This window comes from Dermochelys coriacea, chromosome 4 (assembly GCF_009764565.3).
Source record: "Dermochelys coriacea isolate rDerCor1 chromosome 4, rDerCor1.pri.v4, whole genome shotgun sequence".
Classification (NCBI taxonomy): Eukaryota; Metazoa; Chordata; order Testudines; family Dermochelyidae; genus Dermochelys; species Dermochelys coriacea.
Genome location: NC_050071.1, coordinates 91,676,250 through 91,696,988, shown reverse-complemented (window position 1 = coordinate 91,696,988; position 20,739 = coordinate 91,676,250). Strand labels below are relative to the sequence as shown.

At 42.2% G+C, this 20,739-nt stretch overlaps 1 protein-coding gene across 3 annotated transcripts; it reads left to right on the top strand.

The window, feature by feature from the left end:
- Positions 1-743: 743 nt before the first annotated feature.
- SRD5A3 (steroid 5 alpha-reductase 3) lies at positions 744-18,632 on the top strand. Of its 3 annotated transcripts, none has more exons than XM_038399588.2 (5): positions 744-878; positions 13,348-13,499; positions 15,116-15,310; positions 16,807-16,929; positions 18,099-18,632. In XM_038399588.2, the coding sequence occupies exons 1-5, from the start codon at positions 778-780 to the stop codon at positions 18,356-18,358; spliced, it is 831 nt and encodes a 276-aa protein (XP_038255516.1). In that variant the 5' UTR covers positions 744-777; the 3' UTR covers positions 18,359-18,632. The 3 variants fall into 3 exon arrangements, with proteins under 3 accessions (XP_038255516.1, XP_038255515.1, XP_038255518.1); XM_038399587.2 differs by lacking the exon at positions 744-878 and adding an exon at positions 1,049-1,446; XM_038399590.1 differs by lacking the exons at positions 744-878; positions 16,807-16,929 and adding an exon at positions 1,121-1,446.
- The last annotated feature ends 2,107 nt before the right edge of the window (positions 18,633-20,739 follow it).

Genomic DNA, 20,739 nt, shown 5'->3' with positions numbered 1-20,739 from the left:
CTGGGAGGAGACTTAGCTCATGAAAGCTTATGCTCTAATAAATTTGTTAGTCTCTAAGGTGCCACAAGTACTCCTTTTATTTTTGGGAGGAGACTAATTATTTTTGTTATGTTTATGGTGTTCCTGGGTTTTCTGATTTGATTTTGGGGTAACTGATGGGTCTATTTATATGTAAATTTTTAAATGATTGTTAAGGGGTCCAGAGTGTTGGATTGGCACTCTTTTATTGCACAAAAATAAAAAACTAAACGTACAAAAGGAACAATGTAGCTGACTACACATGAAGTGCAGCTACATACACAACATAAAACAAACTGTAAATAGAGGGAAATATTTCTTCTGTCATCTTTTTATTATAATAATCATAGGTGTTACTTGTAACAGCAGCAGGTAAAAGAAATCAGGTGAGTATGACACTTACAACTTAAAGAAAAGGAGGACTTGTGGCACCGTAGAGACTAACACATTTATTAGAGCATAAGCTTTCGTGAGCTACAGCTCACTTCATCGGATGCACGAAAGCTTATGCTCAAATAAATGTGTTAGTCTCTAAGGTGCCACAAGTCCTCCTTTTCTTTTTGCGAATACAGACTAACACGGCTGCTGCTCTGAAACTTGCAACTTAAGCGTCCCTTTAACAGTCCTCACAGAAGGACCCTTAACTCCCGGGGTGAGCGGTTTATTGCCGTTTCCATTTATTTGCTCCCCTTTTTTGTTCCGTATATTTAAAGGCAAGAATTGAGCTCTCTGCACAGTTTGCTCACCAATGCACAGGCAATGGCTTTGCTGTGCGGAGCCGACGCAAGCCGCGCCTGTGCTTGCCAGCCTACAGGATGCTGCATTATTTTAGCTTGTGTCCTTTTCAGCGCTCTTGGTTTGTAAGTGCCTTGGTACAAGGCAGCCTGGGGAAGAGGCGAGGCGAAGGGGGCAGCTTGGCGGGGGCTCAGGGGTGCCGGGGAGGGAAGACAGACGGTCTAAAGCTATCGCGGCTCAGGGCCCCCGAGCCACACGCGTACAGCTGACAACCCGGGGGGGGGGGGGGGGGAGTCTGGGCTCTCCTCGCGCCTCCCAGTGGGGCGGGGAAGCTGCCCGGGCCTCCCCCTCAGCTCCGCGGTGCCCGGCCCCGCCTTCCCTTTCCCCACAGCGGTAGCGCGGCTGCGGCGCTGCTCAGACCCGCCTGGCTCCGGTGCTTGGGCTGCGGCTGGAGGGGCCGGCTCCGTGCCGTGCCCGGGCGCAGGGAGGCTCCCGGGCCATGCCGGCCGCGCTCGGCGCCCTCTGGCTGCTGCTGGCCGCCGCCTTCCTCGGCGCGCTGCTGCTGGAGCTGCTGCAGGCCCCACGCGGGCGGCCCGGACCCGGCCTCTTCCGGGATCTGCTCCGCTACGGCAAGACCAAGAGCGGCTGCGGGCAGCGCCCAGCCTGGCTGCGGCTTCTGGATGTGCCCAAGAGGTGAAGAGAGGTTACCTCAGTGCGGCCGGCGGAGCGGCGCGTCTGCTCGCCCGTCCCCCGCCCAGGGACACCCGCCTGCCCGAGCCCGCCCTAGCCGGGGCTCTGCCCCCTTCCGCCACGGGCGGCGTGGCTCGGCTGGGGAGCCCCACGCTTGCCCTGCAGCCCTGTGAGTGGGGTGCGCTTGTGCAACAACCCCCCCTTCTTCAGCCGTGTAAAGGGCTGCAGGCGTGGTGCCAGCCCAGTCTGGCCTTGGAAAGTCGTGAGAGTGGTTTGAAAATCTTATGGGGGGGGGGAGGTGTTGGGTTTTTTTTAATGTTTTTCTTTTGATTAATGTTTGGGTTATGTCTTTTTGTGGCCATCTAGTGGTGTCGGGGCTTTGAGATACCCTCCTAACATTTTCCAGCTTTTCTCTGTAATCATGAGAGCTGGAAATGTAGGTGGTGGTGGTGGTGGTGGTGGTTGTTTGTTCGTTTTAAGGAAAACTGAGGTTACCATGTAATCCCATGACTCCAGAAACTGGAGCTTTAAGAACCTACTAGATATTGTGAGTCTCCCCTCAAAATCTGGAGGGCTAGCATCACTGATTTTAAGGTCTCGGAATGAAAGATGCTAAGATGGCAGGTATAGAGGAGACTGAACTGTTTGTTCAGTGCAAAAGCATATAATGGGCATCAGCAGTGCAAGCTGCCCTACCAGTGTGTCCTGACCTCTATCTGGAGAGGTGTATAGCCTTTTAGGGTTTATTCTTGTATTCACAATTCCCCTTAGGTACAGCACCAATAGACTATGCCATGGAGGCTGTAACGTTGCCAGGGCTCAGCTGTTTTCATCACAAGGTATGTCTGCACTGCAGTAAAACACCCATGGCTGGTCTGGGCCAGCTGACATGAGCTCACAGGGTTTGGGATGCAAGGCTATAGAACTGCAATGTAGACATTCAGGCTCTGAGATCGCACAATGGGTGAGGGTCCCAAAGCCCGGGCTTATGTCTGAATGTCTACACTGCAGTTTTATAGCCGCACAGTCCAAAGCCTGCTAGTCCGAGTCAGCTGACCCGAGCCAGCCGTGTAGACGTACCCATATTGTCTAATTCTGGATGACATGATAGACTCATAGAAGACTAGAAGAGATCTCAGGAGGTCATCCAGTCCAACCCCCGCTCAAAGCAGGACCAATGCCAACTAAATCATCCCAGCCAGCTTCCACCACCTCCCTAGGTAACCCATTCTAGTGCTTCAGCACCCTCCTAGTGAAATAGCATTTCCTAATATCCAACTTAGACTTCCCCCACTGCAACTTGAGACCATTGCTCCTTGTTCTATCATCTGGCACCACTGAGAACAGCTGAGCTCCATCCTTTTTGGAACCCCCCTTCAGGTAGTTGAAGGCTGCTATCAAATCCCCCCTCATTCTTCTCCATACTCCCTTGGCCTCTCCTCGTAAGTCAGGTGCCTCAGCCCCCTAATCATTTTTGTTGCTCTCTGCTGGACTCTCTCCAATTTGTCCACATCCTTTCTGTAGTGAGGGGCCCAAAACTGGACGCAATATTACAGATGTGGCCTCATCAGTGCTGAATAGAGGGGAATAATCACTTCCCTCGATCTGCTGGTAATGCTCCTACTAATGCAGCTCAATATGCTGTTAGCCTTCTTAGCAACAAGGGCACACTGCTGACTCATATCCAGTTTCTCATCCACTGTAACCCCCAGGTTCTTTTCTGAAAAACTGTTGCTTAGCCAGTCGGCCCCTGCCTGTAGCAGTGCATCGGATTCTTCCGACCTAAGTGCAGAATTCTGCATGTGACCTTGTTGAACCTTGTCGGATTTCTTTTGGCCCAATCATCCAATTTGTCTAGGTCACTCTGGACCCTATTCCTATCCTTAAGCATATCTACCTCTCCCTCCATCTTAATGTCATCTGCAAACTTGCTGAGGGTGCAATCCATCCCAACATCCAGATCATTAATGAAGATGTTGAACAAAACCGGCCCCAGGACCGACCCCTGGGGTACTCCACTTGATACCGGCTGCCAACTAGACGACAAGCCGTTGATCACTACTTGTTGAGCCTGACAATCTAGCCAGGTTTCTATTCACCTTATAGTCCATTCATCCAATCATACTTTTTTAACTTGCTGGCAAGAATACCGTGGGAGATTGTATCAAAAACTTCGCTAAAGTTATATCACGTCCACTGCTTTCCCCATATACACAGAGCCAGTTATCTCATAGAAGACAATCAGGTTGGTCAGGCATGACTTGCCTTTGGTGAATCCATGTTGACTGTTCCTGATCACCTTCCTCTCCTCCAAGTGCTTCAAAATGGTTTCCTTGAGGACCTGCTCCATGATTTTTCCAGGGACTGAGGTGAGGCTGTAGTTCCCTGGGTGGTTCTTCCCTTTTTTAAAGATGGGCACTAGATTTGCCTTTTTCCAATCGTCCGGGACCTCTCCCGATAATGGTCAATGGCTCTGCAGTCAAATCAGCCAATTCTCTCAGCACCCTCGAATGTGTTAGATCCGGACCCATGGACTTGTGCGTGTCCAGCTTTTCTAAATAGTCCTTAACCTGTTCTTTCACCACTGAGGGCTGCTCGCCTCCTCCCCATTCTGTGCTGCCCAGGATAGCAGTATGGGAGCTGATCTTGTCTGTGAAGACCGAGGCAAAAAAACCATTGAGTACTTCAGCTTTTTCCACATCATCTGTCACTAGGTTGCCTCCCCCATTCATTAAGGGTCCTACACTTTCCCTGACCTTTTTCTTGTTGCTAACATACCTGTAGAAACTCTTCTTTTTATCCTTCACGTACCTTGCTAGCTGCAACTCCAGTTGTGTTTTGACCTTCCTGATTACACCCCTGCGTGCTCGAGCAATATTTTTATACTCCTCCTTAGTCATCTGTCCAAGTTTCCACTTCCTGTAAGCTTTCTTTTTGTGTGTAAGCTTACTGAAGATTTCACTGTTAAGCCAAGCTGGTTGTCTGACGTATTTGCTATTCTTTGCTATTCACATTGGGATGGTTTGATCCTGTGCCCTCCATAAGGTTTCTTTAAAATAGAGCCAGCTCTCCTGGATTCCTTTCCTCCTCTTATTAGCCTCCTAGGGGATCCTGACCATCAGTCCCTAATGGAGTCAAAGTCTGCTTTTCTGAAGTCCAGAGTCTGTATTTTGCTACTCTCCTTTCTTCCTTTTGTCAGGATACTGAACTCAACCATCTCATGGTCACTGCTGCCTAGGTTACCACCCACTTCTACTTCCCATACCAATTCTTCCCTGTTTGTAAGTAGTAGGTCAAGAGGAGAACGGCCCCTGGTTGGTGCAATACTGGAGGAACCAGGAAGTTGTCCCCAGCACTCTCCAAAAACTTCCTGGATTTTCTGTGCATTGCTGTATTGCCCTCCCAGCAGATATGGGGGACTTCAATCACCCTGACTAGAACAAGGGCCTGTGTTCTGGAAACTTCAGTTAATTGTCCGAAGAAAGCTTTGTCTACCTCATCCTCCTGGTCCGGTGGTCTATAGCACATGCCCACCATGACATCACCCTTGTTGCTCTCACTTCTAAACTTAACCCATAGATTCTCAACAGGCTTTTCTCCAGTTTCATACGGAGCTCTGAGCAATCATACTGCTCTCTTGTATACAGTGCAACTCCTCCACCTTTTCCTCCCCCCGCCTGTCCTTCCTCAACAGTTTATGCCCATCCATGACAGTGCTCCAGTCATGTGAACTACCCCACCAAGTCTCTGTTCCAGTCACATCATAGTTTTTTGACTGTGCCAGGACTTCCAAATTTTCCTGCTTGTTTCCCAGGCTTCTTGCGTTTTTGTACATGCACCTAAGATAACTAGCCGATTGCTTTGCTTTCTCAGTGTGAATCAGGAGGCCCCCTCTGTTGCACCTAACTCCTTGTGTTTTCTTCCGGTATCCCACTTAGGCTTAGGTCACTGTCCCCCGGTGAACCTAGTTTAAAGCCCTCCTCACTAGGTTAGCAAGCCTGCCTGGTAAGATACTCTTCCCTCTCTCTGTTAGGTGGATCCCATCTCTTCCTAGCAATCCTTCTTTCCGGAACAATCCAAAGCCCTCTCTCGGACACCACCTGCGTAACCATGCATTTACCTCCACAATTTGATAGTTCCTACCTGGGCCTTTTCCTTCAACAGGGAGGATGGACGAGAACACTACTTGCACCGCAGACTTCTTCCCAGAGCCATGCACTCTGCAGTGACCCGCTCAAAGTCATTCTTGGTAGTATCACTGGCGCCCCCGTGGAGACGTAGGAAGGGATAGTGGTCTGAGAGCTTGATCAGTCTCGGCAGACACTCCATCACATCCTGAATTCTAGCTCTAGGCAAGCAGCACAATTCTCGAGTCTCTTTGGTCTGGTCGGCAGATGGATGACTCCGTCTCCCTTACGACGGAGTCCCTGACCACAACCACTTGTCTCCTCTGCTTGGGATTAGTGGTTGTGGAACCACCATCCCCTAGGACAATGCATCCCATGCCTTCTGGTCGATGGGATCTCCTTATGATACCTTCCTTCAGATGTGTCTACCAAATCATTCTCTGCAGTAGTACCTGTGCAGAGAGCCTGAAAATGGTGTCTTACCTCTATCTGCATACGGGGTATATAGGTTCTCCTCATGTTATAAGAAGCACATGGGATCTTTATAGGGGAAAAGGCCGCACGCCACATTTACTGAGAATATAACAGTTAGCATATGCTTTTCAAGCTCTCTTACACACACCATGCACATAGTTCTGCCAGTCAATGTTTATAATTACCAGTCCAAAGTCTGGATCAATCTAGTGGCCAGCCAGATTGGTCGCAGAGGGGAGCAGGGCTCTGTCGGTCGCGATCTGATGCTCCTGGAGATGGCAAGATGAATCCAATGTCCCATGGCCAAACACCCTGTTCTTATAGTCTTTTTTTTTTTTTTTTTTTTCTGTTGAAATCTATGGATTTTGCTGTGTCAGTTTGTGACAGGTTACTTCTTAATTGGTGTATCTTTTGATGTAAACATTCCAATACACCTCCGAGAGGGTCATCCTGTCCTGGTTCCAATTTAATCAATTATCCTGTCTTTAGGGGTGCCAGCCGTCACCACAAGGTCATCAGTCTGCCCTTCCTTCATTATGGATGCCCATTGATGGTTTTTTGGTGTCGTTAAGTCTCTTCACTCCTTCCTTGACCATCTGGCTATAACAATGGCTTTTACACTTTATCTTTTCCTGATGCATGCATTCCTCATTCACACAAATAGTCTTTTTACAGAGATCTTTGAGAATACAAATAGTGTCGGTTTATATTGAACAAAAGACATTGTAAATTAAGCCTTCCTCTAATCTCCTTAACATAGACACAATAGCAGATCCTGTCTCTTACTTACTAAACCTTAAAACAAAGAAATGTATATTTAACTAGAGTGCCTAATTTGTAATACATATAGGAAACCATAGTAGACATTATAACTTACCCTAAACAAAAGGGTGACCATAATCAAGATTTGTTCTGGTCTGTCCCTGTCTTAACATCAGTACAGACGACACTGGCAGTCTGTCAGATGCATTTCTACCAATGTCCCAGAGGGTCATTCCTTTCTGCTATTCAAAAAGGGTAGCTGGTAGGATGAAATCAAATCATTCATTAATTCTCATGGTACAATTATAAAATCCTGCTCCTACGCTCCTTCTTCTTCTGGCGGTCACATGCTGCCAGTTTTCTTCCCTGTTCTGCACTGCCCTCTCTGATTCTTCGGCATATTGTGTCTCCAGAACCAAACACTAACTTCTGTCCAGAAAGTCTTCATTTTCTCTGATGCAGTGCAAGGTTGATACTTGCGTCTCTAGTCCTTTAACCTTCTCTTCCAATATGGAGACCAGTTTGCACTTTGTACAGACAAAGTCACTTCTGCCCTCTGGGAGAAAGACAAACATGGCACATCCTGTGCAGGTCACAACAGCTGATCGCTCACTATCCATGTCTTCCTTCTAAGAGCGTCCTCAGGTGTTGCATTTACTTCTCACAGAAGCCTGAAAGGCAAAAACACTCTGCCTGGGAGTTCACCTTGGGGGAGTTCCCATAAACTCCCTCTATCTGCCTGTCCTCTGTTCGCAACTGGCTGCTTTCTTATAAGGCTGCTGGTTCTAGGCAGTTGGCCTGACTCAAAGCCTTCCCTCCAATCAACCACTCAAGGCCCACCTGGAACAAAGCACTCCCAATTCACACTTTTCAAACAAACACAGACACCATCAAACGGTCCCTGCAACTAGCTCCAGTCAAACACATGGTCACAGCACACAGACACTCGGATATTCACCCCACCAGCTCACAACACAGGCCCCCAATGCACTCACCTTAGCTCCTCCCGGACGATTCCCAGGCAAACTTCCTCTGTTTGCCTGATGATAAAAAGGTCTGAGCCCTGGCTAGGCTACAGCTTACTCTGGTGGAGATACACCAGTTGCAATTTCAGGGCCAAAAAATTCTAGTGTAGACAAAGTAATTTAGTCTCTTTACCCATTAAGATCATGGCCTTCGTGATGGTGAGTTTTTTGTTTTATACCAGATGAAAGAACTGAGGGCAAAGCTCATTTTGTACATGCTATCTTACTGCATTTGGATAGTAACAACAATTGGTTGCCATTGAGTATTTAGCTAGTTAAATATGTCTGTAAAGAAACACGTGCATATCTATTTGCATGATAGAAAATAACAGGGTACTACCTTTAATAGATGTCCTTTTAAGTATCTATCTATTTTCTTATCTAAAGGTTTCATGCTGCCACCCATAGAATCATAGAAATGTAGGACTGGAAGGGACCTCAGTAGGTCATCTCATCCAGTCCCCTGAACTGAGGCAGAACTACTGGTAAGTATTATGTACGACATCCCTGATAGGTGTCTGTCTAACCTATTCTTAAAAACCTCCAGTGACAGAGATTCCACAACCTCCCTAATTAATCTTTTCCAGTGCTTAACTACTTGTAGAAACTTTTCCTAATTTCTAACTTAAATCTCCCTTGCTGCAATTTAAACCCATTACTTTTTGTCCTCACTGGATAAGGAGAGCAGTTTATCACTCTCCTCTTTCTAACAGTCTTGTACGTACTTGGAAGACTGTTATCATGTCCTGCCTCAGTCTCCTCTTCTCCAGAATAAAAAAAACCCAGTTTTGTTTTGAATCTTTCCTCGTAGGTCTTGTTTTCTAGACCTTTAATCATTTTTGTTGCTCTCCTCTGGACTTTCTCCATTTTGTCCACATCTTTCCCAAAGTGGTGTGCCCAGAATGGGGAACAATACTTCAGCTGAGGCCTTATCAGTGCTGAGTGGAAGGAATTGTGTCTCACGTCTTGCTTACAGCACTCTGCTAATCTGTGATGAGGGAAGCTCACTTCTTGAGCGCCGCCTGCTGCTGCATGCAGGACTGCAGTCTCTTTCCTGCTCCTGACACCTCCTGTAGGTTGTTGACCTTGCTTGGCGGGTCTTCAGTGTCTCGGCCTTTTGGCTGGATCACACAATCAAAATCAAACCCTTCAAGATAGCAAAAGTCCAACAAAACTGTCCATCTTTCCTCACCAGGGTCTTCAGCCCTAGCTCTGGGCCATTTTAAATTCAGCCCTTCACTCAGGCTTCCAAAGGAGCTTTGCCCTCTTCTCAGAGTTTTATAGCACTTTGCTGGTGGTCAGTGGGGAAACCCGGGCCCGCCCACTACTCTGGGTTCGAACCCAGTGACCCTATAAACAGCCACATACCTCTCACTCAAGTCAGTTGCTGCTACTTCCCTGGGCCTCTTCCAACCTGGCCCTTTGTCTTTGTCCCTTACCTCACAGTTAAAGTTCTCCGGACAGGGTCGGCCCTAGACCAAATGGCAACCTGGTGAGGAGTGTCTTCGGTGCCCCCTCCCCCTTCCATTTGTTAAACTTATGAATACCTTATTTTTTATTGCATTTGTAGCCTGTTTCATGACTTTGATGTATGATTTGCATACATGATTTATCCCTGTCATATAAGATGATAAATTTGCACACTAGATTCTATAAATCTGTATTTATTCATGCCATATATAAGCAAATAAAAATTAATTTCCTCTAAGCTTATAGAAACTTTTTAATTTTAAGAATAATTGAAGTGTACTTGCATCAAGAAATTGAACTGTACACCAACATTGGGTGGACCAGTATTAAATAGTGTTACAGTAGGTGACAGCCTTAGAGTGTTAACCCTAGTCCTTTAGTTCAAAAGGTTGCTTTTCTTGCCTTTGCCCTCGCAAACTGAAGCACAGCGTCGGAGACATCCAAAGACTGACCAATGGCATTTTCAAGCGATAAAATAGCAAGCAATGCCAGTCTCTTGTCAATCATTGTTGATTAAAGATACGTTTTAATGAGCCTGAGCTTTGAAAAGTTGCACTCACCACTTTCGACTATGACTGGCAGTGTGAATCCTCAAAGCCTCAGATCCTACCCCATTTATCCTGATGTTCACCATATTAGTCATCTAATAACTGCTAACCTTTCTGGTGAAAACTGAAACAAAAAAGCCATTTAACACTTTGGCCATTGCTGTATTTTCTGTTATTAAGGTAGTAGTATGTGAGTATCTTCCATGTAAAATCAGTAGCATCCTCGTGGATTTAATGGCATCTCTGGCACTTCTTCCTTTTTGGGGTCAAAACTCTGCTTCGGTTAGGGTTTTTTTGGGAGGGAGGGGAATTAGAAGGGTTTAAAAATAAAGGGCTGTTTGAATTGCGAGCAAAGCTTTCCCAAAGATGAAGGCCTTGCAATGTTTCTTAAAGATGGTCAGACTCTGAATTCACCTGATATCGAAGTGCCAGAGTGGGGAATCTGCCTTGACAAGACCCATCTATATGCCGTGCCCTGGTCTGAATCCTGATTGTGAGGCATCCATAATGTTGGCTAATGTAACATGTTGTTAGAGCTTGATGGTTGCTATTTTCTCACTTGTTTTGCCCAGGAACAGAGGGTTAGAGATGAGACAGTAGTTGGAGAGAAATCTTCAGAATCAAGTAATGGCTTCTTGAGGATTGGGTAAACTGTAGAATTTTTTAGTTGTTTCTCTGAAGGTGGCCTTGCCAATGAAGAACAACTATGACCACGGCCAATGTAAATAGTCTTCTACCAACCACGAATGACATGGATCCATTTAATAGGTTGTAGCTATAATATTTTTCAGGGCTTCTTGAACTTCGGCATATGTGAGGAGGCCCAAACTTTGCTGGGGTGCTAGGACAGATAATAGTTGGGTGAGGGGGGGAATTTTTCTTTCCTGTTAATCCCTCTGTATTCAGTTGCTCAGTGACGTATGCTGACAGCTCTTTACAATGGTTGATGCTTGGGTCTGGTGTCTGGGCTGTGAAAACTGGGTTGATTAGCTGGTTTGCTGTGTGAAATGTCTATGCTGGCCGTGATTCTACCATACTGATTTGAGGAGTAAAAGGCTCATTTTGTCTCCTTTATTGCAGTGGCATAGTCCTGTAAGTGTTTGTGCTGCTGGCAGAGGGATTTAGAATGTTTTTTGGACCACTGATGTCCTGACTTTGCCTCTGCATGTTATCTGCTGTAGTTCACCTGTGAACCGTGGTGATCTTCTTACTTGCTGTGAGTGAGGGCAAGTGGACAGTTTGCTGCCAAAGCATCAACTCTTTTAAGCAGCCTTAGTAGTAGCTGCACTCCACTCTTTACATTAAAAAGAAAAATGTTTTTGAATCAGTACACCTGGCCAATTTTTAAAAATATTAGCAGTTGATAGACATGTTCGGTCTGTTAAATTGTGTACATAGAGATTTCACCCAACTTAATAAAATCACTAGAAAGGATACAGGTGGTGTTACCGTATTACAGAGTGAGCATCATTACACCTTGTTCAATAGAAAGTTCTGATGACTATATTCCCATATAAATGAAAGCTAACTATTGTACTGATTTTCTGATATTTGTAAACTTGTTAAAAACTTTCTAAACAAGTAGTTTAAAATACGTGTGTGCAGGTGCATGTGTATGTATGTGTTTTGGGCTGTTGTTTATGGGAATATAGTCATAAAACAGAATCAACCAACCAGCTATTAAAATAACTCTAGTAAAAAACCCTTGGGAGGGGTTTAGAGAGCAGAGGGAAGAGTACGTCCATTAGCTACCTCTTCAGCCTCTGTTCCATCCCTCTCCCCACACAAACTTTCCACTTCGGGAGGCCTCCCCAAGAGTCTAAGCTGCCCGTATCAAACAAGACTTGAGTTTGACTTGAATATGGGCTAAGTGGAGACCTGGTTTGCATAAAAACTCATAGCAGTTTGAGTTCTGTTTGTCTCTAAGCCCACTTTACTATAACAAACCCTATTGTTTCAGAGTAGCAGCCGTGTTAGTCTGTATGAGACTGGAGTACAAAGAGTATTTTCAAATAAATTACATCTCTACCTGCTTGGTCTGCCCGCTGTAAGCGGGCAAATGGTTTCTGTGTGCACAATGAAGCTCTTCATCTGTGTGAGTGACTTGCTATGTTTGAGAGAGAATGTTGTGGAATGCTGATCAGAAGCTGATACCCTGCTCCTAAATGATTGTGTCAGCACTGGATACAAGCCCAATACTCTTGTGGAGCACTCTTGTCTATCCAGAGAAATTTAAAGTTGCCAGCTGAGATATGTCAACACTGTAGGACATTCCCATTTTAACTGATTAGGAGAATTTGATCATGTTACCCTTAAAGTCAAATTTATTAAGCCCCTGGAAAGTTCTCAATGTGATACATACCTTTGTTTGCCATTGTGGAATGTCCAACTCCTCTGCATTCTATCTCCCATATGATTTTGAAAAATAAATAATCAACCTCAAATGCCAGGTCAGTTTGCCATATTCTGAAGCTAAATACAGTCTTATTTGATTACACAGTCAAAACTGTGTCAATATAGAATCATCCGAGGAAGTCCTGTGGTCAGGAAACTTTGAGCTTTCCCATTCTGAATGTTTATCTATTGGCAGATATTGCCAAATGTGCTGATTTTAGTCATAGACTTTATGAGCAGAAGAAGCCATGAGATCATCTAGAATTACCTCCTGTATTTCACGGGTTATTAAATTTAATCCAGTTACCCCTTTATTGAGTCAAATAACTTGTGTTTATCTAAAGCATACACTCAAGAAAGGCATCCAGTCTTGCCTTAAAGATATCGAGAGATGAATAATCCCTAGGTCTGGAAGACAATTTAAAGACTCCTGGATTTGTGTGGTGACAAAACATCACACGGTCCAGCTGTGTAATGACGCCTGGGTGATTTTGTACAAAAGATAAATGCAGAACAGTGGTAATTTCTCCATGGTCTGTTCAGAAGAGGTGAAGAAAATGAAAATACTGTTAGAGGCAACAGCACGGAAATGCCTAGAAAAGAATTCCAGGCAGGATGGCTGGGGTATTAAAACATGACATTGTCATACTTTTAACTGAAGCATTTTATGTTTTCAAAATTTCATTTTACATTCATGTATTGCTGTGTTGTTTGTATTATTTTTATTTATTTATTTGTTTGTTTATTTATTTAAAGCTTTAAAGTGAGTCTTGCACTTGTTTTGTGTGGTCTCCACTCACGCTTCTAGTTTTCCAGTCCATCCACTTGAAGGTTCTAAAAATATGGAAAAAGATACAGTGAGTGGGAGGTTTAGTATTCTGAGCAGCATACAACTAGGAAAGACTGTGTTGGAATGAGGCTATGGTAGACATCTGGTAGTTCCATAAAAGGCCCTCATCTCTTATTGTGGGAGGTTAGGCCAAATGAAAATGTGCCGTTCCCCTTAGACCTGGTCACTGAATTCCAACACTGAAGAAAGGAGTGATAAGAAAAAATTGATTGAAAAATCCAGAAAGTTAATACTGCTGCTTCTTTCTTCCACAGGTGGTTTTCTCACTTTTATATTCTTTCTATGGTCTGGAATGGCTTCTTGCTCCTATTGCTTATTCAAGCTTTGTTCCTAGCAAGACCTTTCCCGATATGGCTTCAGGATTTGCTCAGTGCTCTTGGTGGAGCTTTGCAGAACCAGGATGTGGGCAAGTACTCCACATGTTATGGACAGATGCACAGATAATGTAACACAGAACCGCTATACCATACTGACCTCCATTTGGGAATGCATCAGCTACTCATCCCTAATTTATTAATTTATACTAAGGCAGTCAATTAATCACAGTTAACTCATGTGATTAACTCAAAAAAATTAATCACAATTAAAAATTTTTTTGATTATTTGGAGTTTTAATAACACTGTTAATAGATCTGAAAGAAGCAAATTTGATCTCACCTTAGATTGATAAGGAAATATTTTATTTGAAAAATTCTAGATTAGGGTGTAATTATGTAAGGTTTTATAGATTTGGCAGGGCTGTAAACATAGAATCCCATGATACCCACACGTTAATTTTTGCAGGACCACCGTAAGAAGTACAGGTCGGGAAACCAAGGCACAAAGAGGGTCAGTGGCCTTGTTCAAGGCTTTAACCATTATTCAACACTCCTTTTCTAGAAGTAATCCTTCCTTTATTTAGACAGAAGAAACTAATGGAAAGGGTGTTCCAGAATAATCACTTGGTTTAATTGATTTAAAAGTGAATGGCAAAGCAAAACTATTTTTGCCCTGTAAAATTGTTTTTAGGATATATAAAAAGTATTTCATAAACTTTAAAAATATATTCCTTTGGGGTTTTTTTACACTGTAAATATCTGGCCTTTCTTTTATTTTACCCTAGCAAGAAAAATGGAGGACCTGTGCAGCTCTCCCTTCCCCCAACTGAGCGGGAAGGGGATGCTGATTCTCAGTCTTAATTTTAAAAAAAGGTTGATCTTAATACGTCATCAAAATGCAATAAAAGCAACAACAAAAAAAGTGTTTTGCTTTACAATTCATCTTTAGCACATTCAGACAACTGAAAAAAAAAAATACTTCTGCCTAAAAATTGTTACAGGTAACACTTGAAATGACTCAGTAAATCTTATAACAGCTCAGAGGTCATAGCCAAAACTTAGAAAAACCAAATTCCAGTTTTATTGTATGTTTTCACATTTTGGATAATCTGAGGTTTTTCTGTGCAACTGAAAGAAATTAAAAATCTCTCTTAAAAGTTTGTTTATATCATGCATTTGATTAATTCATGATATTATGCACATGATACATCAGTTTCACTATAGTCTTTTCTATTTGTTTGGTTCTTTCATACACTAACAGAGGAAAAGAGGAGCACTTTTGGGGGAAAAAAAAAATAGGGAAATTGACTGGGGAATTTGGAGGTAGTTTTTACACCCGCCCTCACTTTTAACTCGTTTTTAAAAAAAATTTTTTACCATCCTTCAAGTTGTCAGTGTTCCTTTAGAAAAACTAATAGTCAGACAGATGCTAAATGTGCTCATCGTCGTAATGTGCGGGTATCATATACGCAAATTAAAAAGCATCCTTTCTTACTCTCCATCTTTCAAGGCAGTCATCTTAAAAATACACACACTGATTTTTTTCTCTCTCATTCCTGCTGTTCAGGTTCCATAGCTGATGTCCCTCTAGGTAATTTTAAAATGAATGCAAATTAAATTATAGTGAAAACTGTTTTCCAGAGGGAATTTGGAGCTCGGTTTGTGAAGAGAAAGTTTGAGATTGTCACTTCTGTTTGACTTGTAGGTGACAAACACCTGTCTGCCCTCTTGGTTCTCATGCTCCTGTGGCTACACAGCTTTCGAAGGCTCATAGAGTGCCTCTGCATCAGTGTTTTCTCCAGTGGTTTCCTTCATATCGTACAATACTGCTTTGGGCTTGGGTACTATATTCTTATTGGCTTAACTGTCCTGTGTCAAGTGCCGGCTAATGTCAGCAATGGTGAGTGTCTATCTTTAGTGCTAACCATAGTTGCAGCTTCTTTTTAATTTGTTTCTAGTATCACAAGATGGTTTGGTGAGGGTGGGAGTGGGGGAAAGGGTGAGCGAGAGATTAGTAATATGCCCAATCTTTTCACCTTCTAAAGTTCTATCTACAGGGTGTTTTTGTGTGCAGGTGTATGTGAGAGAAGAGGTATTTGATGAGATCTATAAAAGTATTTACTGCAGTCACCTAGTCAGACTTATTAACCATCACGTGCATGCCCGTAGTATGTGTCCTAGTTCTGCTCTACATGCGGTTTCTCCTTATAGCTCAGTACCGTTGTTTGCTGTATGCCACCATGTCCCTTAGATTCCTAGGCCCAACACATCATGTCTTTGTCAATGAACTGCTTCCACTTTATGAAGGAACCTCCAGTCCAGCAGAGGTCAGGATTATCCTGGTTACACAGCTATTACAGTCTGAAGTTTCTCTTTGCTGTGGACCCTCCTTTAAATATGAGCCTACCCCATGCTGTCTTGGCCAGCACCTTTGTCTGTTTACTTAGGTCTTGGCCTCCAGTCACATGTCTAGTATCAGATAGTCTCCTTTCTCTTTGCTACTTGGGCCAATTAAGTATCCAAAGAGCTCTACAGGATTCATGAATGATGTGACCTGTTTCTGTGAACATGTTGACCTAAGTCCTACAGTTGTTTGCTCTGCTGCATGGGTAGACGATAAACCAAAATGCCCCTGGTGTGCATTTCAGATGACTAATTTTTCTTATGTGGTCAGCACTAGATATAGACTTAAATTCTATATCTAGTGCTATCTCAGAGATAGCTTTTGTCCTCCATGCTGATTTTACAGCCCTCTTAGAATGACTTTGGTGTAAACAAAGCCTTTTCTAGGTGGCACTGTCTGGGTGTATTTTCTACCTTTCTGATCATGGCATTCCACAGAGATGGTGCCTTGGCACAAGCACTGGGGTCCATCCATAGTGCAAATTTCCTGCAAATCAGTCATCTGTTCTAACCATTTTTTTTTTAATTGCTAGTGTAGATAAGGCAACACAATTCTGTCATGCTATCTTGACCTCAGCTATGGCACTGTCTTCTAGCATGGTGATAAAAATACACTTTTACAAACACTGTCACAGTCCAAAACATGTTAGAATATGGAAGCCTAACCCAAATGGTGACCCTTTCTGCTTGTAGCATGCACCCTCCCTTATTCCTACAGCTACTGATTTAAAAAGAAAACTGACTAATTTATAATTGGCAGTAGCAGGCAGTTAAGAATAAAGGCCTGCAGCAATTCATAACTAGGGTATGATTCACTGTCTGCACAAGTTGTGTTTTAAAAGCTTCCTTCACCATTATTCAAGAAGTGGGGCATACGCTGGGAAAAGCTGCAACATATATAGAATTTTTTTTGAGATGATGTTGGTGAGGGTTTAAGGCAGACTTTTTCCTAATCTTGTATTAATAGTCATACTATCTTCATTTTTAATTCAGAGAAGAACCTCTTTATGCAAATCTGCTGGTACCATGGCCTAGGAATTATTATGTACATTTGGGCCTCTGTTCACCAACATAGATGCCATGTGATTCTAGCTAATCTTAGAAAAAGTAAATCAGGTGAGATATTTCACTTCTTGGAGCTGTTTGTAATAATTTTTCCATTAAAAATTGTGTGTCACAATGAATTTCTGTTGAGCCCAACCCCTTAGAACACTGGTATTTTCCAAAAACTCAGTTAAATGAATGCTGATGTGAATATATATCTCTATAGATCACTTTCCAAGGGGTTAAATTAGTCCATCTGGAAGAGACTTGAGCAGGTGATATGTAGTTATTCACAATATGCAGGGTTTAAAAAGAAGGTTCACACTTGTATTATCCTGAATAGAAATATATCTAAAATGTGTTAGGAACATTTATTACCACTTAATTGGTTTAAGAGTGGTAGCTGTGTTAGTCTGTATCAGCAAAAAGAATGAGGAGTACTTGTGGCACCTTAGAGACTAACAAATTTATTTGAGCATAAGCTTTTGTGGGCTAAAACCCACTTCATCGGATGCATTCAGTGGAAAATACAGTAGGAAGATATATATACATACAGAGAACATGGAAAAAATGGGTGTTACCACACATACTATAATGAGAGTGATCAGATAAGGTGAGCTATTATCAGCAGGAGAAAAAAGCCTTTTGTAGTGATAATCAGGATGGCCTGTTGACACTAAGGTAAGAGTAAGGGGGGGGGAAATAAGCATGGGGAAATAGTTTTACTTTGTAATGACCCATCCTCTCCCAGCTTTATTCAAGCCTAATTTAATGGTGTCCAGTTTGCAAATTAATTCCAATTCAGCAGTCTCTTGTTGGAGTCTGGTTTTGAAGTTTTTATTAGTTAAGTGTTTATCATCTCTCTTTTTTTATAAATGGGGAGGCTGATACGCAGAGGCTATAGAAGGAATTACTTTCCTGAGCTATGATTAGAAATTCTCACTCTATTCTTAGACCCTACTTCTTAAAGTAACCATAACATTACACATTGTATTGGGAATGAGTTAAGGTCACTATTTTCAAACCTGAGTGGCTAAATCCTTAATCCATATGTAGGCATCTAATAAAAGTGGTGTGATTCTTTTTCAGAAGTGCTTAGCACCCACAAATCCTACTGAAGTCAGTGGGAACTGCAGGTGCTTAGCATTACTCCGTAATTATACATAAATATGGATTAAGAGTTAGAGCATGTATTTAAAATAAGCTTTATCAACTAACTGTTTTCTTTCTTTAAATTGCAGGAAAGGTAGTAAACTTGAGCCACAGCATTCCTTTTGGAGACTGGTTTGAGAGAGTATCTTGCCCACATTATTTTGCTGAACTCCTAATATATGTATCCATGGCCATCACATTTGGATTTCAAAACTTAACCTGGTGGCTTGTAGTGATGTATGTGCTGTTTAACCAGGCATTGGCTGCAGTTCTATGCCATGAGTTCTATGTGAACAACTTCAGCTGCTACCCAAAATGTCGAAAAGCATTTATACCATTTCTTTTTTAGAACCTTTATTTTTGTTAAATATGTCTTTAATGCAACCTGTGAAATGCTGTCTAAAAGGTAACGGAAGACTGAGGTTCTCAGGAGTATGTGTAATGAGACTGTCACAGAAGCTGTGGTGAAACAATACTTACTGTCTGATTCCAGCTCAAAGCTACACAGGATTTTAGTGAATACACAGACTTTATCACTAAATCAAAATGAAACTTTTAAAAAGTATCTGCAGTATATACAACCTGAACTGTACATAGTATTAAAGACCTCAGTTAAAATGCAAGAACTGCTTATGTTTGTGTATTGGACATTCATGTTTAATATTTAAACCACTTTCATTGCTACTATGCAGCAAGCTAAAATGTGTGCCTGTATTTTTTATGTAACCCACACATGTATGTAGGGAAGGGAAGTTGCTCAAAGTGAGGAGAAACCACTGTATTTCAATTGTAACTAATATTTTAAAAAAAGAAAAGGAGTACTTGTGGCACCTTAGAGACTAACAAATTTATTAGAGCATAAGCTTTCGTGAGCTACAGCTCACTTCATCGGATGCATTTGGTGGAAAAAACAGAGGAGAGATTTATATACACACACACACACACACACACAGAACATGAATGTTCTCTGTGTGTGTGTATATAAATCTCTCCTCTGTTTTTCCACCAAATGCATCCGATGAAGTGAGCTGTAGCTCACGAAAGCTTATGCTCTAATAAATTTGTTAGTCTCTAAGGTGCCACAAGTACTCCTTTTCTTTTTGCGAATACAGACTAACACGGCTGCTACTCTGAAACCTGTAATATTTTAAAAGAACAATATACTCTTCCCCCACACACCCTGACCGTTAAGTCTATTAAAAGAAGCTAACTGTTTAGGAAAATGGTGCATTGCCTCTAAATATTTTCCTAAAGGATGATTTTGTGAGCAGTTGGTATTCTTAGAGGAGAGTGAGTATGGGATTAAATTCTATAAAACTGTGGGGAGAGGAAACTAGGATATTTTGAATATAAGGATAAGGGATCCCCGCTTATGACTGTTTCATTTTTTGCTAATATATATTTATTTGTTTCAATTCACGTCTTTCAGAAATACCAAATACAAGAAAAGGTTGCGAAACCTCTTTAATGGGAAGGATGGGTATTCCACTGGCTGACTCTTCTTCTCAGTAGCAGAAATAAATCTACTTTTTAGGCAATAAAAGTCAGTGATCCTTAAAGAATGTCAGCTTTTGCTATGGACAGTTATGTGGCAGCCTTAGAAAACTGTATAGAACTCGGATGCCTTCACTACAGGGTGTATTGAGAATTGCGATAGCCCATTCTATTAAGTTTGTGCAAAACGGTAGAGTGGGAGAATTATATATGTTGGGTAATATATAGACTTCAAAAAAAAAAAAAAAAGTCACCTACCTTGTTCACTGTTGTTGCCATACGGAGAACAGAACTTAAAAGTATGATGCTACTCTGAAAATGGCCATCTGGTGTTTTATATTTTTGTCTCAAATATTTCCACTTCAATTTGCTTAGTTTTCAGAGAAGATGATACATTTTCCAACTACCCATCCTACAAACTCATACTGAGTTCTGACAGTCACAGCAGATTCTCTCTATCTCATCCATAAGGTTAACATTCCATCGCAGGTATTTTTAGTAAAAGTCAGGGACAGGTCACCGGCAATAAACAAAAATTAATGGGACGCCCACACCCTGTCCCTAACTTTTACTAAAAATACTCTGGGGAGAGGGGAGTGGTAAATAAAGCATTGTTGGGGGCTTGCAGCTGCTCCAGCCTGTATCTTGGAGAGTGAGAACATCCACAATTATATTGGGAGGTAAAAGGTGTTTGTTTTTAAGTGTTAGAATAGGTATAATAAACTGTCATGATACAGGACATCCATCTACCTCTAAATGAGAGGAATTAAGAAGAAACTTTGCTTATGAGTAAGTTATTCCTCACTGTCCAGTTCAGGGTTTCTTGCACCTTCCTCTGAAGCATCTGGTACTGGCAGGGACAACAGGATACTGAAGTAAATGATCAGCTGGTCTGATCTGGTAGTGGCATTGGCATTCTATTTGAATGTATCTTTCTCAAAATGTTTTGTAGTAATATCTGAATATGTAATAAATTCCTTGTATAAAGTATATTTTGTTGTAGGAAATTAGTTTTGTTTTTTTGTTTTTTTTTTTTTACTGAAGAAACATTACGGTATATGCTGTTGTTTTCTATAACTGACATTTTACAAAAGAGCGATACAAGAAGTTTAAGTACTTATAAAGTATTAGTTATAGAAAAGAGAAAGACGAACCTCTCCATGTATATAAACAATGTATATCACTTTGAATAAAATATTGGTCCTTTCACAGGATCAGTTGAAACAATATATAATT

Coding starts and splice junctions, on each gene's coding strand:
- SRD5A3 (XM_038399587.2), top strand. CDS start 1,253: ATGCCGGCCGCGCTCGGCGCCCTCTGGCTGCTGCTGGCCGCCGCCTTC. Junction 15,311..16,806: donor GCCGGCTAATGTCAGCAATG/GTGAGTGTCTAT, acceptor TTTTTAATTCAG/AGAAGAACCTCTTTATGCAA. Junction 16,930..18,098: donor TCTTAGAAAAAGTAAATCAG/GTGAGATATTTC, acceptor TTTAAATTGCAG/GAAAGGTAGTAAACTTGAGC.